The 15,248-nt window shown below is 42.6% G+C and overlaps 1 protein-coding gene and 1 pseudogene across 2 annotated transcripts; one reads left to right on the top strand and one right to left on the bottom strand.

Moving 5' to 3' along the window:
• Positions 1-193: 193 nt before the first annotated feature.
• Positions 194-1,082, bottom strand: LOC310771794 (nuclear receptor subfamily 0 group B member 2 pseudogene; annotated as a pseudogene). Its single transcript has 2 exons — positions 527-1,082; positions 194-447 (listed from the first exon to the last, which is right to left on the bottom strand). The product of its transcript is annotated as a nuclear receptor subfamily 0 group B member 2 pseudogene (transcript).
• Positions 1,083-3,137: 2,055 nt separating this feature from the next.
• LOC310771792 (nuclear migration protein nudC-like) lies at positions 3,138-11,376 on the top strand. The gene is made up of 9 exons (XM_083664315.1): positions 3,138-3,317; positions 4,204-4,281; positions 4,406-4,618; positions 5,158-5,241; positions 5,380-5,493; positions 6,440-6,634; positions 7,971-8,054; positions 8,218-8,336; positions 10,974-11,376. The coding sequence occupies exons 1-9, from the start codon at positions 3,243-3,245 to the stop codon at positions 11,023-11,025; spliced, it is 1,014 nt and encodes a 337-aa protein (XP_083520441.1). The 5' UTR covers positions 3,138-3,242; the 3' UTR covers positions 11,026-11,376.
• The last annotated feature ends 3,872 nt before the right edge of the window (positions 11,377-15,248 follow it).

Raw genomic sequence — 15,248 nt, forward strand, 5'->3', positions numbered from 1 at the left:
CTTAGCATCACAGGCCTACTCAATCTTTCATAGTATTGTTGATTTGCTCAACGTAAAAATTCAAACAAATGAAACTGTCAAGCAGAAAAGGATAAATGTGTATTTCATGCACTTGTCAACATATTTTTCACTGTATAAAATTACAAAACACTCGCACAGTCGTCGTTCGCAAAAGTCTTTCTCGCAGGAGCTTTCATCTGTAATCTTGTTGGCCAAATAACATGTCTCTTAATAAATCGAACAGGTCGGCGTCGCCAATAACCGGCTTGAAGAACAGCTCGGTGACCAAGTGTTGACTGACGGTCTGAACCGCGGAGGCTGCTAGGAGGATGTGGCTGAAGCGAGCGGTGTCCTGTGGGTGCAGGAGCAGGACCGCCTCCTGGAGAGCTCTCTGCGCCTCACGCTGGAGACCTTCAACCAACACCAAGGCACTCAAGCCTTGAACATCTGTACAGAGGAAGATAACCTTTTGTTAATGCTTGTATCCAGTTGATGTGTAACAGGATTTTTGAGGCAAGTGTTTTACCTGGGTTAAACAACATGGCACCCTTCAGGTATGCGTATTCCTTTGGACTGAGATCCAGATTCCACAGTTGGTGCAAGCACATTTTGAGTCTGTGGACTCGAACGAGAGTTGGCGGTGACCTTTGACCTTCCTTCTCGGGCCGTCCCTGTCCCAGCAGGATCTGCCGCAGCATGCTTGAATGCGGCACGTCCGTCACCTCGAAGACCATCTTTTCTTGAGCGAGTCCCAGAACATAGAGCGGAACCCAGCAGTCTCTCAACAAGGAGAACTGATCTCCGGATGGAAGGTGACCAAAAGATGGTACGCTTCTCATGAAGCAAACTGTTTTGACCAGCACACTGGAAGCGACCTGGCACGTAGCCTTGGGGTTCTCCAGGCAGACGGCCCTCCTCTGCGCGCAGTGACAGTTGTGCGCTGAGGCACTCTGGTGCAGTGTGTCATTGTCCAGGTAGTTGCTGTCCCTCCAGCTCAATATGTTGTAGAGGATGGTGTGAGGATGCTGTTCCCGGTATCCTGTGCAAGTGCAGCTCGTGACCTTATCTTCCAGAGGAAACATAGCGGAGGACGTATCCTCGGTGAGATTGCTTTTACAGGGAAAATCTGGTCGGTAAGCTCGGATCCAGCCGGTGTGACCAGTCTCTGGCTTTTTACACAGCAGTCCAGACGGCCGGGCCCTATTTATACAAGATATCACCTAGGCTGTGCCATGACGAGTCAGCCTTGGCCCCGCCTCTCTAGACTCACACAGTGACCCTGGACTGCTCATGCTGACAGGGTTCCCTCCACGTGGAGGCGATAAGGCACATTCAGCTCAGCTGCACAGGGACGGGGAATACAGGAGCTGGCAGGGTGAATGACATTTATCATGTTTACCTCAGTCATTAACTCAGCCTGTACCAGTCTACCAAGGACTGACTGACCGGGTCAATAACTTTCACCTTATGTGCTAGTTTGGACCTACATTTAATAAAGTCAGAATCCGTTTTTGTATGGGTCATAACAGTATTGAGAAAGAATTCCAACACCTGATTTCTAAATTGTTCGACTTGAAGCTCTTTTCATTTCTCGCCACAAATCCCGTCTTCACCAGGATTACCTGACCGAAAATGACAGACTTGGAGAAACTCAAACTCAAACAGATCAAGACCCCAGCAAGAGAGTGCTTTTGTATTGAAACACACAAGCAATATGTAATAATTCAGCTTAGCATTCCACTTAACACAGTAACCACTCCTTAATTAACTCTTCAATTAAGTATCTGGTCCACAGAGAGCAGTGTGCTGTCGGTCATTGCATGGATATCACTTCCTAATCATATCAGTGTGACAATAGACAGTCTGAAGTAGCATTAAATTCATCTGAAAAACAAAGTATTGTCATGTGTAACAGAATTCTGATTTTTTTTTGTAATGGGTTGTCTTGTTTTGCTAATGCTTGACTCTTAGCACATTTCTAAGAGTACGTCTTCTTTTATAACTTAGGTGATATTTGAAAATTGTATTAGGAGCACTAGGTGGGACCAACCAAAGTGGGTATGAGGTGCCTTTGTGGTGGTTTGGTTTTACCTCATAAAATATAGAACAGATATTTTCCAGGAACTTGTCCTATGATGACATGACTTCCCTCACAATTCTGTTCCTTTTGACCTGTTGCCTCCACGTGTGGTGTATTAAGGCTTTGTCCAGTTATCTTGAGTATTTGGAAATATTTCACAAATGGCATGACCAACTTCTGAAGGGCAGGCAGGTGTCATGGTGCTTGTCTGTTTCAACTCAGGTTGGGAAAAGTGGCAAACTGGGACAGTTAGATCTGTCATTAGCTTATTTTTAAAACAACATTTTTGTAGAACAGTATCATTATTTTGGAAATTCCATGCTATAAAATTGTGTGCATACTCTACAAATCCGAACAAGTCTTTAATCCTCTACCTACCATGTCCTTTAACAATCACAATGGTTGAGCTCATTTTGCACATTTATGTAGGTATATAGTAGGCATCTCGCGCCTCGCCCGCCCTGCAGCTCGACCGCTGTGTGGGCTCACTTGCTCCCTTGCCCGCCGGCTTACCTGCTCTTTTGACATCACTAATGATGTCACAAACTGATGATGTCACAACTTCGCATCACTGATGACATCACATTGCTCGTATGACATCACTGATGATGTCACAATGCCTATGACATCATCAGTGATGTCACAATGCACAATTGCTCAAGTGACATCACAGATGACATCACTTCTGGGGCAAAATTGAAACAAACATTGCCCACATGCTCCCTTTTATAATATAATTATATAAAGCTTTTCCCACTGTTCCACTATGACAGTCACCGGTTGGCAAATGAGTTAGTGTGTTAAAGAATTTCAGCATTTTTGTTATGTCAATTAATTTTTATTTTTATATAGCCTACTAGGAGACAAATAAAAGTGTGACTTGTGGGAAAGAATTTCACGTTTCATTAAATGTGATGTATCTTCTGAAGATGCAATGTCTTTTTAAATTGTAATCTCTCTCTCTCAAATTCTGTTTCCTGAGGTCACCTACCCACGGGCTGTCATTGGCTGCCTGTCATTGAAAATGTAGGCGGTGCTTGTTTCCAGGAAGTGTGTGTACAGTGTACTAGCGTGACTCTGCTCTGGCCTCATTGTTGTTGCTAACCATAGTTTTTGCATAGCCATTTGAACATTTGATATTTTCTTCAACTATTCTAGCAATATGGCTGATGATGAAGATAAGTATGACGGGATGTTGCTTATGATGGCGCAGCAGCATGAAGGAGGTGTGCATGAGGTAAATAACCCTAGATGTGTGGCTAGCTTACTTTAGCTTGCCTGCTAACGTTGAGGCTACCTGCTACCAGGCGTACCTTGCCAACCAGCATTTTCATCCAAAGACGAGTCAATATAGAAACCGTAACGGTTACGTTACATGGTAAATCCAAATATGCATTCCATAGCCGACATTTCTAGTTTCACTTTATTTCAATAAAGTCCACGTTACTGGTTGTTATACTGTAAGTGTTGATGAGCAAACTAGCCATGAAGGTGGTAGATACAGAACAGGAATTATTGTATTGGACGTACAGTATTTAGAGGTGTGTGTGTGTGTGTGTGTGTGTGTGTGTGTGTGTGTGTGTGTGTGTGTGTGTGTGTGTGTGTGTGTGTGTGTGTGTGTGTGTGTGTGAGGTAGTGTAGGAATGTATCCAGTGGCAAGAGCAAAAATACCCCAAGAAATCTCAGAATGCCCTTAAAAACCGTGATCGAGGGGCAAAAATTGCCTCCAAGATTTGGATCATTTTATTTACAATCAACTAATTTAATTTCCATCTCCATCTCTAGCACACACTCGGCTCCTGCAAGCTGTTTGCCAGAAGTTGATCAAGAACACACTCACAGACGCACAAAGAGTGCTGTTTTCACATGTCAAGGACTTTTCAAGCAATACAAGTTTTTTGGGGAAAGAGATTAAAACAAAAATGTATCCACCACAGGTTACCTAGGCAACCAGCCACATTGAGCTAAGAAGGCCTATGAGAGAGCACAACAGCCAATGACAGCTCAACGATCAGCAAATCGCTGTATACTTGTAGCCTATGTGGAGAGTGATACTGTAGGTGGGAAGGAAGTGTATCAAGCTTGAGTCTCATTTGTGATAACCTATTTTGTTCTCCCGACAGTTGGTGAGCACATTTTTCAGCTTCCTCCGCCGCAAAACCGACTTCTTCACTGGTGGAGAACCAGGTGCCCCGGAGAAGGTGAAGCAGTGCCGTGTGCAGCTCCAGTGACATGTGACACACCGTCCACACAGTCTATATACTAAGCAGCAGTGACAGAACCCCCTCTGCTGTTCCACCAATTCTCACCATCTCTTTCTTTCAGCTAGTCAAAGAGGCCTTTGCCCACCACAGTGAGAAAGCGCTGAAGGTCCACAGAGAACAGCAGATCAGACAGGAGAAGGAGAAGAAAGAGAAGGCCGAAAGAGCCGCCAAGCTGGCAGAGGAAGAGAAGAGGAAGAACAAAAAAGAAGATGGTCCACAAATCCGGGAACTGACTGACGAAGAAGCAGAGAAACTTCAGTCTGAAATTGACCAGGTGAAATCTGGATGCTTTGATGTTCTGTGTCACATCAGGTGATTCACTTATCACTGCATTGTTTAGGGCACTCAATCGACTGAAATAACCCAGTTCCAAGTAGTATCGAAACTCCTCCAGTCAAATGCCACCTGCATTCGATCCTTTTTGTACAGATCTAGATCTAGATCTTGTATGGTTTTGCTCACAGACAATCACCGCAAGCATTGTTCGATTTAATGCGACGTGTGATTGGCCCACTACCGCAGCAGCTATAACCCATACAGTCTGTGGTGAAGTCGAGCGCGGTGTATGTGACGAGCTGGCAGTTCAGCGAGCCGAGATGTCATCAAAACATTCAAAAGTATAACTATAGCTGCTATACTACACTCCTGTGGCGTCTGGGGGAAAAAAGTATAGACTGAGGTACTCGATTGGCATCAGTATCACTTTAAGGGTACTGTTATCATAATTTTTTTTAAATGTTACCTACCGAGCCTTTATTGTGTTGTAACTTGTGTAACTTGTGTATTGACACATGTGTGTACTGTGCATTTTAGAAAAATAAACCAGATGAGAAAAAGGACGTTGTGACAACAAATGCAGAAAAACCATCTGAAAAGGCAGAGGAAGGAGAGAAGGGGGTGAGTGTGGATTATTTTGAAGTAAATTTTGAAGTATTTTGTCAAGCACGCTATGTGGTTGGTAAAAGAGGTCGATGTTGATGACAAGTAGAATCTGGGCCACTTGAGTTATTTTTCCAAATGTCTGTATTTCCTCAGTCGGAGTCGGAGGGAGAGGAGGATGAGAAGGACAAAGATAAGCTGAAGCCTAATGCAGGCAACGGAGCCGACCTGCCCAACTATAAGTGGACACAGAGCCTGTCTGAACTGGATGTGAGTGCCTTTGCTTCTTTGGCTTCAAAATAAAGCTTTGAGGTATAACTTCTGAAAACTGCTTTGGCATCTTGGATCTGTGTTTTGATGAGCTCATATATATGTGTGTATATACAGTATGTGTATATATATGTGTGTGTGTGTGTGTGTGTTTGTGTATATATATATACACGTGTGTGTATGTATGTGTATATATATATATATATATATATATATATATATATATATAAGCTCATCAATCAATATGAGCTCATCTATATAATATATTTATAAAAATATTTTCGTACGACATTTTATTTGCTTATAAGAAGCACTTATTGAACATGTAACTGCCACAGAGAAAAATTATACAAATTATTTTGTGCTCCTGTTCTGAAAACCGTCTGATTAATTAACAGAAGTCAAAATATTCCATTCATGTGAACATTTAGTAAATTGTGAATATTCACATCCTAGCACAGCTTCACATCTTAACTGCAATTTTTCACAACTCACAGAATCCCCTTCTTGTATGCAAATTCATTTAAATGGTGTTCGCACGACAGGAGAAAAAAAACTTCTGAGTTCTTCATGTGAATGTGAAGGGACTGCAGGTTACCAAACTCTGTCCAGTAAACAAACTACTTGTGAATCCATCCAGCTTTTGTTTACAAGCCCTCATTCACTTCACTTGTTATTGGCCAGTGTGAACCCAACCAAATACACAAAGGCAAGAAAGTAAAATTGTCAACTATAGATTGGAACAATAAAAGTGAATTGGAAGTGTGATCACACCCTTAGATTAGCAGTCCAGTTAATTGAGCTCAACAAAGGAGCCGACCAGCAACTCCTGGTGATTCCAACCACCACATCTTATTTTGCTATTTAAGACAATGGCCATCAACAAAAAGCCGAAGGAGTTTGCCAAAATCTAGTATGCAATAACAAATGTCACCTGTTCCAACAGCTCGTGGTGCCTTTTGATGTGAAGTTCCGCATAAAGGGTAAAGACGTGGTGGTGGACATCCAGCGGCGCACCATGAAGGTCGGCCTGAAGGGCCACCCGCCTGTCATCGAAGGGCAGCTCTACAACGAGGTGAAGGTAGAAGAAAGCTCCTGGCTCATCGAGGATGGAAAGGTTGTCACCGTCCACTTGGAAAAGGTACCAGGGATTAAAGTTCTCCGTCGCTGCAACGGATTTCCGTCAATCCGAGGACAGTGTTCCAGTTCAGAAAAATATAAACGGAGCATTTAAACAACTGGTTCATTTCGTTTTAATGCCGTAACTTCCTGGCTGGGTGTTGTTTGGACCTTCGGACCAATCACAGGAAAACTCCACCCAACCAGAAAGCTTGGCCACATTAAACAAACACACAGAGCATCATCTAGACATGTCTTTTTTTGTGAGTGCTAAAGCAACATGTTCACGTGAATTTAACTAGTAAACAGATGTAAATATTGTAATTTTCACACGAGCCATTCAGTTACAACTGAATGCTAGGTAACGTTAGGCCATTGTATAATATAGATGGATGAGTTACTGTCCATTCTATCAGTATCGTAGCAACAAGAGATTGAGGGCGTCAGGGTCAAGGAGACAGTAAAGAGCAGCCACACCAACCGGACTCCAAATCTAGAACCGACACTGTTTGTTTGTTTTTTGCAGCTGTTAGTGCTCATTGTGATGTAAGCTCCCATCAAATTATAATAAGTATATAAAATAATTTCATTCAAACATACAGAAAAAATAATACTGTTCCGTTCTTGACAATATATCAATAATTATGTTTAGCAATAAAACAATCAGAGATCATAATATAGCCCCACAGTGTGCCTTTTTCTCAGCTGCCTCCACCTTTTTGTTTTTTACATGAAAACCTATGGGAAGTGACCGCACAGGCAGCAGGGGGGGAAATTGCCCGCTGCGGAATATGACTTTGCCTTGGGGGGGGGGGGGGGGGGGGGGCATTGAGATCTTTTCTTTTTTCCCTTAAATCCCTGAGGTACCTGAGAAGTTTGTCGTACGCCTATGGATGGATCACTTACATTTCTAGCTGTAGCCCTGCGAGTCTTTTGTAATGATACTGGTTAGAACATAAGAAATCTCCTGGCTATATCTGTATTTATAATTGTGCCTTGCACGGCCGAGCCCACCCTGCAGCTCGCATATGCAGCCTGCCCTGCAGCTCGACCGATGTGCGGGCTCACCTGCTCTTATGACATCACTGATGATGTCACAAACTGATGATGTCACAACTTTGCATCACTGATGACATCACCATAGCTCTTATGACATCACTGATGATGTCACAATGCCTATGACATCACCAGTGATGTCACAATGCACAATTGCTCAAGTGATCTCACTGAAGACATCACTTCCAGTTGAGTGACATCACCTCCGGGACAAAAATTGCAGAGCCCACTTGCTCCCTTTTTAGTATGATGATGATGATGAAAGAATTGCTGGCTAGTTAAACCATATTCTTTAATTTTAGATTAATAAAATGGAGTGGTGGAACAAGGTGGTTACCACAGATCCAGAAATCAACACCAAGAAAATCTGCCCGGAGAACTCAAAGGTAAAGCTTTCTACTTGCTATAACTGTGGAGGACTCTTTGAAGTTTTAGAAGTTACAAAGATTATGGAAAATATATTTCTCTCTCTCTCTCTCTCTCTCTCTCTCTCTCTCTCTCTCTCTCTCTCTCTCTCTCTCTCTCTACTTTCTATTTCTTCCTGAGCAGCTCTCGGACCTGGACGGAGAGACGCGTGGCATGGTGGAGAAAATGATGTACGACCAAAGGCAGAAATCGATGGGCCTGCCCACCTCCGAAGAGCAGAAGAAACAAGACATTCTCAAAAAGTAGGTCCCTGACATTATATTACTCCCTCATGGAACATCACTGAAACACTCGAAATATATTTTTATGTTGAAAGGACCCGTGCAGTTCTTTTGTCACCTTGAAGCTTACAAGGACTTTTTTATAGCCTTTTCTTTTTAAGTGCACCAACTTGCATCTTGTGCGTTTTATTGTCTCAACTCAAACAGAAGCTACTTTATATTGCTGTTAGTTTAATAGAGACTTTATGGCGTATTTCAGCTTTTATAAGAATGGTGAATTTGAAAGCTTGACTGTCTAGCCTGCCTTCAGCGTTGCCTACAGTATATCCGCTCAAGGCCAGACTGCTGTAATAAAAAGATAGCAGCAGGACGTTTGTACCAGCTTCCCCTAAGCACTGTCAGTTACCTCATCCAGAATCACATACTACATCCAGACGCATTGAATATGATTAGATATTAGATCTACTCCACTCACCTCCACTCACTGTCCACCACATTAATCAGATCATCTATAGTTTTTACAGCACCTTTCTTCGTAACTTTGCATATTGAGCAAAAACAGATTTTCTTGAAATGAATATATATACTGTATATGACCTCTCATAAGGCAGCCTTGTTGTTGTTGTTGTTGTTTTGTTGTTTGTTCTTTAAGTGATTATTATAAGACGTAACATTCAAATAGTGAGGTAGAATTTGTGAAATAGTATAAAGTACATCAGGAACAGCGAGCGCCCCTTCCGAGTCAGTGATGATCTATGTGACCTATCTCTCAGCGGGGATTATAGGGAGCAGTTGTCAGAGTGAGATAAGGCCTGGATGTGGGATAATGTGGGAGCTGTCGGAGAGCGATGCGGAGGACAGTCTCTCTTATCACCGTCAGCGGGTTAATAACCCAGGGTTCGCACAAGATCCTTGAAGTGCTTGAATTTCATTTTGTAATGTCTATATGAACCCTGATAACCCCACAGGCAGGTTACTCCTGTTCAGCCTAGCCTTACAGCATGTGTCTGCTGCTCTGTTGACCCCTACTTCCTCTCTAAGCTTGTTAAAGCAGCCTCGGCAGAGCTTCTATGCTTTTATAAGGGCTAAACAATACTACTGTGATTATGGTAGGGCAGATATTATTGGCTCTCAGACTCAGGTGACATCTTGGGCACGTCTACTGGTCTGATCTTCATGAAACCTGGAGAGATGATGCATCCACAGTCCAAAAATAACTTTCTTTGTCCACCTGCCAAATGGCTAGTGAATATTCCAGCCACTTGCATATTTTACCAGCGTGTGACTGGTGCTAATTTTGGACCCTAGATGCATCTTGTTACCAATAAGTGAACTCTTGACAGTGCAGAAACACTTTGACAAGACGTGTCCTTCTGAAAGGTTCCATCAAAATTAGAGGTGGCTTGATAGCACTTTTTCATGTCCGATGCCGATACCACAACCTTGAGTATCTGCTGATAGCGATACCAATCCGATATGGTCTTTTCCCCGCTCTTAAACAAGCTATTAATAATACCTTGGTCTGGATGCACTTATCTTTATATATATTTGATTTTTCAATTTTCAGAACTTAGAAAACGAAACAAAAACAGGCTCAAACAAAACAAAACAATACATATAGAGAGTCAAAGTGGAACGCCACTTCCTGCTTCAGCACTGTACCAGAGATTTTCATCCGCCGTTTATTTTCCCATAGACATTTCGTAAAATGCGTATAAAATAGTTTTACTTCGTCGAACCAAACGGTTCAGCTAACGCTATAATCGGGAGAGACCATAGAACATTTCACTTGGACCAAAACTTAAAAAAACTACATCGAAACAATATTTTCTTTAAACCCCACGTTTTGGTCCCAGTGAAATGTTATGCGATCTCTCCTGTTTCTAAATATATCTGTACCGTTTTTATACGCATTTTACGAAATGTGTATGGGAAAATAAATGGCGGATGAAAATCTCTGGTACAGTGCTGAAGCAGGAAGTAGGCGGTCACTTTGCCTCTCTATATCATCGACATTCCAACATTACAGCGCTGTGCTACCAGCCACATCAAGTGCTTATGTGCTTGTAAGAGATGTGCGTGGGATCCCACGTGAGGGGTCCATGAAAAGTCAGCTGGGCAAGTTCCTTGTCGTTTTCAACCTCGTCTAAGTAGGCCAGAAACGGGTCCCAGACAGCTGAGAACTTCCCAAGCGAATCGGTCCTCAGGATGCACTTATCTTTGGTTAGCCATCTAAACATCATGCTGAAACTGTGAAACAAATATTTTACTCCCCGAAAGGAAGAAATACACAATATGACTGTTAAGCAATACTGCTGCTTCTTTTGATTTAAACGTTTTCACACACAGAAGTTGTAGCTACTGTAGGTAGCTGTACTGTACTATAGGTGATACATGCTGCTCATCTGTGTGACTCGTGTCATGACACATCTCTCTTTACGGCATGTCGCTAAAAGTTTAGTTCAGTATTTATGTGATAGTTTTAGGCTAATGGATCGTAGAGGATTTACTTTTTTTTTTTTTTAATCTCTGGTGATTTTGGCCAGTCTCGGGCCGATACTGCGTATCGGATTGGCACAACCCAAAATCAAGCCAGTCGTGTCTGAGATATGAGATTTTTACTGTTGCCTCATTTCCACTTGTGTCTGCTGTCTGCAGGTTTATGTCTCAGCATCCAGAAATGGATTTCTCCAAAGCCAAATTCAGCTGAGAGTTGCTGCCGTCAAGCCGGCCTCTAGCGTCAACATCATCCACGTTGCCTCTAGCGTCAACATCCTCCACGTTGCCTGTGATTCATGTGTGAATCCTGATCAGAAGCAGCGTCAGGAACGGAGCCCCGCTGCCCAATGGCCCCCCGTCCTCCTCCTCCCCTCTCCCCGCATCTCTACTCTCCGTCGAGGAAGCCGTTTTCGTTAACTACACATCTCGAGTTCATACAAGTCTTCATTTTTTCGTTTTAGTCATACGCTTTGATGACTGTAATGCCCACATTTTTCCCTTTCCATGTGTTCTAAATATTTAAAGAGCTGTCTGGATTCTTTTTTTAATAAACAAGCCTGAATTCAAAGCCCGGGGTGTGATGCATGACTGTGTAACCCTCCGGAGTAAAAATAATTACCGCGCTGTCAGCCGAAGAAACACCCGAACCTGGTAGTTTACTGCCGATGTAGGGAAATGTAATGGGTGGGGGGGGGGGGGGGGGTGAAAGCAGTAAAGGCTCAATTCAAAACTTTTACCTGCTCATTTTATTTTTATTTTTACTGACTATGACTTTGAATGTTCACAACCTTAAAGAGGTGAAGGCTATGATTAGCCATTTTACCAGCCCTCAGAGTCATTGACCTTGGACATCCAAGAGCTACTGGCTGATAATGAGGATGTTTTCCTCAAGTTGTCACCATACAGATTCATTGCGTCATAATATGCCTTGAAATGGAGCCTAATTAAATGTCAGTAATTTTGATAGATGGTAGATGGGCCAGATGCACTGTCATCAACTTTCTATAATTTCTATGCGGCCGAGCATTTCGGGTTAAAATGGTGTTGAGTTAAAACATTTCACTGTGTTTCAGAGGCTTGACATGTGCCATTCCAAACATGTAATATTCAAAGATACTTTCAGCTACTACTTTTATATCGTTGGTTTATTATCCCCGAGGGGATTCCCCCCCCCCCCACAAACTGTACATATGAGAGCCAGCAATACACAATCACACATCACACAGACAATATTAGCAGACTGTAACTGCACATCACAAGGGGAAACACACAGTACCAGAGACAGTAGCCATACGTGACATGAGGTATACGCAGTGGGACATAATGGTGACAGGCAGATAAGAGCAGGACCGAGGACTCGTTCAGCGAGTCACCTAGTTTAGGGCTGCTATGGCTGCAGGTATCAGGCTTTTGCTAAAGGTGCCCTTCTGCACCTCAGGGTGCTGTACCGGTCCTGCACCCAGAGGGCAGCATGGTGAAGTGGGTGAGTGGTGTCCTGTGCTCTATTGTATTTGCTATGCGTGTGATGGCCTTACAGTTGAGCTCTGGGAGGTTTAGGAGTGGGTGAGACCTATTATGTTGGCAGCAGTTTTATGTGTGTGAATTTAGTCTGGTTTGTGACAGTGAGCATGTTAAAGAAACAGGTGGAGCACTAGAGCAGGATGGGTTGGATAATACTTTGATGATATTGCAGTAGGAGAAGAAGGTGGGGGGCGACATATTCAAACAAATTTAGTGGAATATACAGGCTGCCGGATACACTTGAAACATCATTTTGTATTCACAAGATCTAACTTCTGAATAAACATTTGAGTTGATTTTTATTTGTTAACTTGGCGCCACAAGGGGGCAGTGCTTTACTTATAATGTCAGCAGCTGGGCGGTTTTGAACAGTCCTGTATCTAATGAGATTCATGCAATTAATTTCCACACTACTTTTCCCAGAGAAAGAGTGTGAGCACTGCCTAAAAAAACACTTGTTATTTGATAGCTACCACTGAGTGATCACACGTTTTAATGTAATGAGTGTAGTCCAGCTACTGTTGCTGTAAAGCGAACTAATGCCATAGATACTGGCTATGACATTTGTGTGTCTAGAAATTTTTGGGAAAGAAATTTGACTTTTCTGGCTGACTTGCTGGTTGACTTTGGCTATAACTTTTAAGGCCACCCTCTCCCTGTGAGAGACTGTCCAGCTCACAGTTGCCTCTACTGTGTCTCCAACAACATTGAAGCCAGGTGATCCACCTATCCACCAGCTAATTTACTACAGCTGTGATAAAGGTATTGGAAACTAGTGTCAACCACTTCCGTTTTCTCTAATGTAATGTCCCCCTACTGTAGCCTAATTGCCCCCCCCCCCCCACACACACACACACACACTTTCCTCCTAATTGTACTTAGCCAATTTCCCGTCTAAGCAGGTCCATTACTCCACCCCATCTGCCGATCTAGGGAGCGTGTGTAGACTGACTCACATGCCTCCTCTGATACATGTGCAGTTGCAAGCCATAAATATCTCCCAAAATACTCTTTCCTGTAGTTCTTAGTAGACCAGATTTTTTATTGTATTATGCTGATTGAAAACTTTTTTGTTTAGTTTCCTAGATCAGAATATCATGGAATGGTCACACAAGCCATAATTGACCACCCCACTTTGAGATACAGTATCAGAACTGTCAGACACCACTACGACGAGTAGGCTCATTAACTCATGTAAGTCAAACCTGTGACAAAAATTTGTGAACATCTTAAACAGCATGATCATCATTAGAAACATCAGTGTTAAAATCTCCAATAAGCAAAACTTCATCATTAACAAAATCGTTACAGTTGTCTTCCAGTCGGTTATAAAGTATCTTTGATCCGTGGGGGTCTAGCAAGTGCCCACTAAAATTGGGTTGCAGCCGGTTACCCCCAAAGTAAGCCATATTCAATGAATACATTTGTACCCATGAGAATGTATTAGCCCTATCCCTCCTCTAGTGAATGCACTGATTGGCATGTCATTCTGAACCGTGAGGATAATCAACAAGCTATTACCAATGAGCGAAAGACAAGGTTTCTCACTGCGTCCACACTGGATATCATGCAACTCTGCTAAATGTCACTTCAGTGAGGACCAGTTTGCTTACAAGTCTCCTCTGCTTGTGCGACTGTCCACAGCTAGCTGGACCGCTCTGTCAGGATGGTGAGAGACTGTCACCATCACGGTGGCGGCTGTGGGCGACATACATTAGCTTATGCTGGCCAGCAAGTCCTCTTAATGTGTGAAATTGCTCATGTAGTTCAAAAACACCCGGCAGACATCTGTCACATTCAGACTCAATGTCAGCTTTCCTTTGGTTGATCCACTGATTTCAAAGCGCAGGCTGACATTTCTTACCATTGATTTTTAGACTGTGTTGTATCTGACCACACTATGAGGCATATAGCTTCAATGAACATGCTGAACTTTCATTCATTGAGTACCATGGACATTAGTTTGCTTGACAGGGTTCCCACGGGTCCTTAAAAGTTTGTCAAGAGATAGAGAGAGAGAGAGAAAAAAATCACGGCCTTATAAATAGACATGGGTCATTGAAAGTGCTTAAATTTATATTTATATATTTTGAGCAAGAATAGAAATTGAAGTTCTTTTCTAATTTTTTGTACTTAATATGTAACAGCACCGGTGAGAAGTGTTCACACATTCAAGCCTCTCTTTTTAATTTTAAAAGTCTGTGAGCCTCTGTAAAAGCCTGCTAGTTTTCATCTATCTTCTATCTATCTATAAAATTGAGTATGTGGGCGATATTTATATGTTTGTTTGTTTGTTTCAATTCTGTGTCCGGCCACAGCTACGCCGTTTCAAGTGCGATCGGGCTGAACCTTTCAGGGGATGTAAAGGGAACCAGTGCGAGTGACCTGACAGAGCTGGATTTTTTAATTAGGTTAATTAGCTAATGACATGATGCCATCAGTGATGTCATCAGTGACGATGTCATCAGTCATGAGTCATCAGTGACATGATGTCATCAGTGATGAGTCATCAGTAATGAGCCAGCAAACTGTCTGTTTCATCCTTTGTCCCACTGATGATGTCATAGACATTGTACAGTCTTATGACATAACTGATGACATCATCAGTGTCTCAAACTATGCCATGTTGGCCCTTGAATTTGACTGAATTGGGCCAGTAATCTCCTTGAATTTGATGTTTAAGGTGTTGGAACCCTGGCTAGAGAAGGCTTCTCTGATGCTTGCCTGAATAGTTATTTAATTGGTTAGCCTTTTACACGAACAGTCGTGACAGGCTCAGATTGATTTATATTTTGACAATAGGGAAAGCATAACTGTCCTGTAACTGTAATGTTCAATACTTGAATTAATAGCCCACTGGTGTCAATTGGGTAAAGCTGCTAACTAACAACTAACGAAGATCAAGCAAAAATC

This window comes from Poromitra crassiceps (assembly GCF_964638095.1).
Source record: "Poromitra crassiceps genome assembly, contig: HAP1_SCAFFOLD_1261, whole genome shotgun sequence".
NCBI lineage: Eukaryota > Metazoa > Chordata > Actinopteri > Beryciformes > Melamphaidae > Poromitra > Poromitra crassiceps.

Bases quoted from the DNA above. Each gene is read 5' to 3' on its own strand.
- LOC310771792 (XM_083664315.1), top strand. From the start codon at position 3,243: ATGGCTGATGATGAAGATAAGTATGACGGGATGTTGCTTATGATGGCG. The intron at 5,242-5,379 runs GTGAGTGTGGAT...GTATTTCCTCAG, and splicing joins CAGAGGAAGGAGAGAAGGGG to TCGGAGTCGGAGGGAGAGGA. The intron at 6,635-7,970 runs GTACCAGGGATT...CTTTAATTTTAG, and splicing joins TCACCGTCCACTTGGAAAAG to ATTAATAAAATGGAGTGGTG.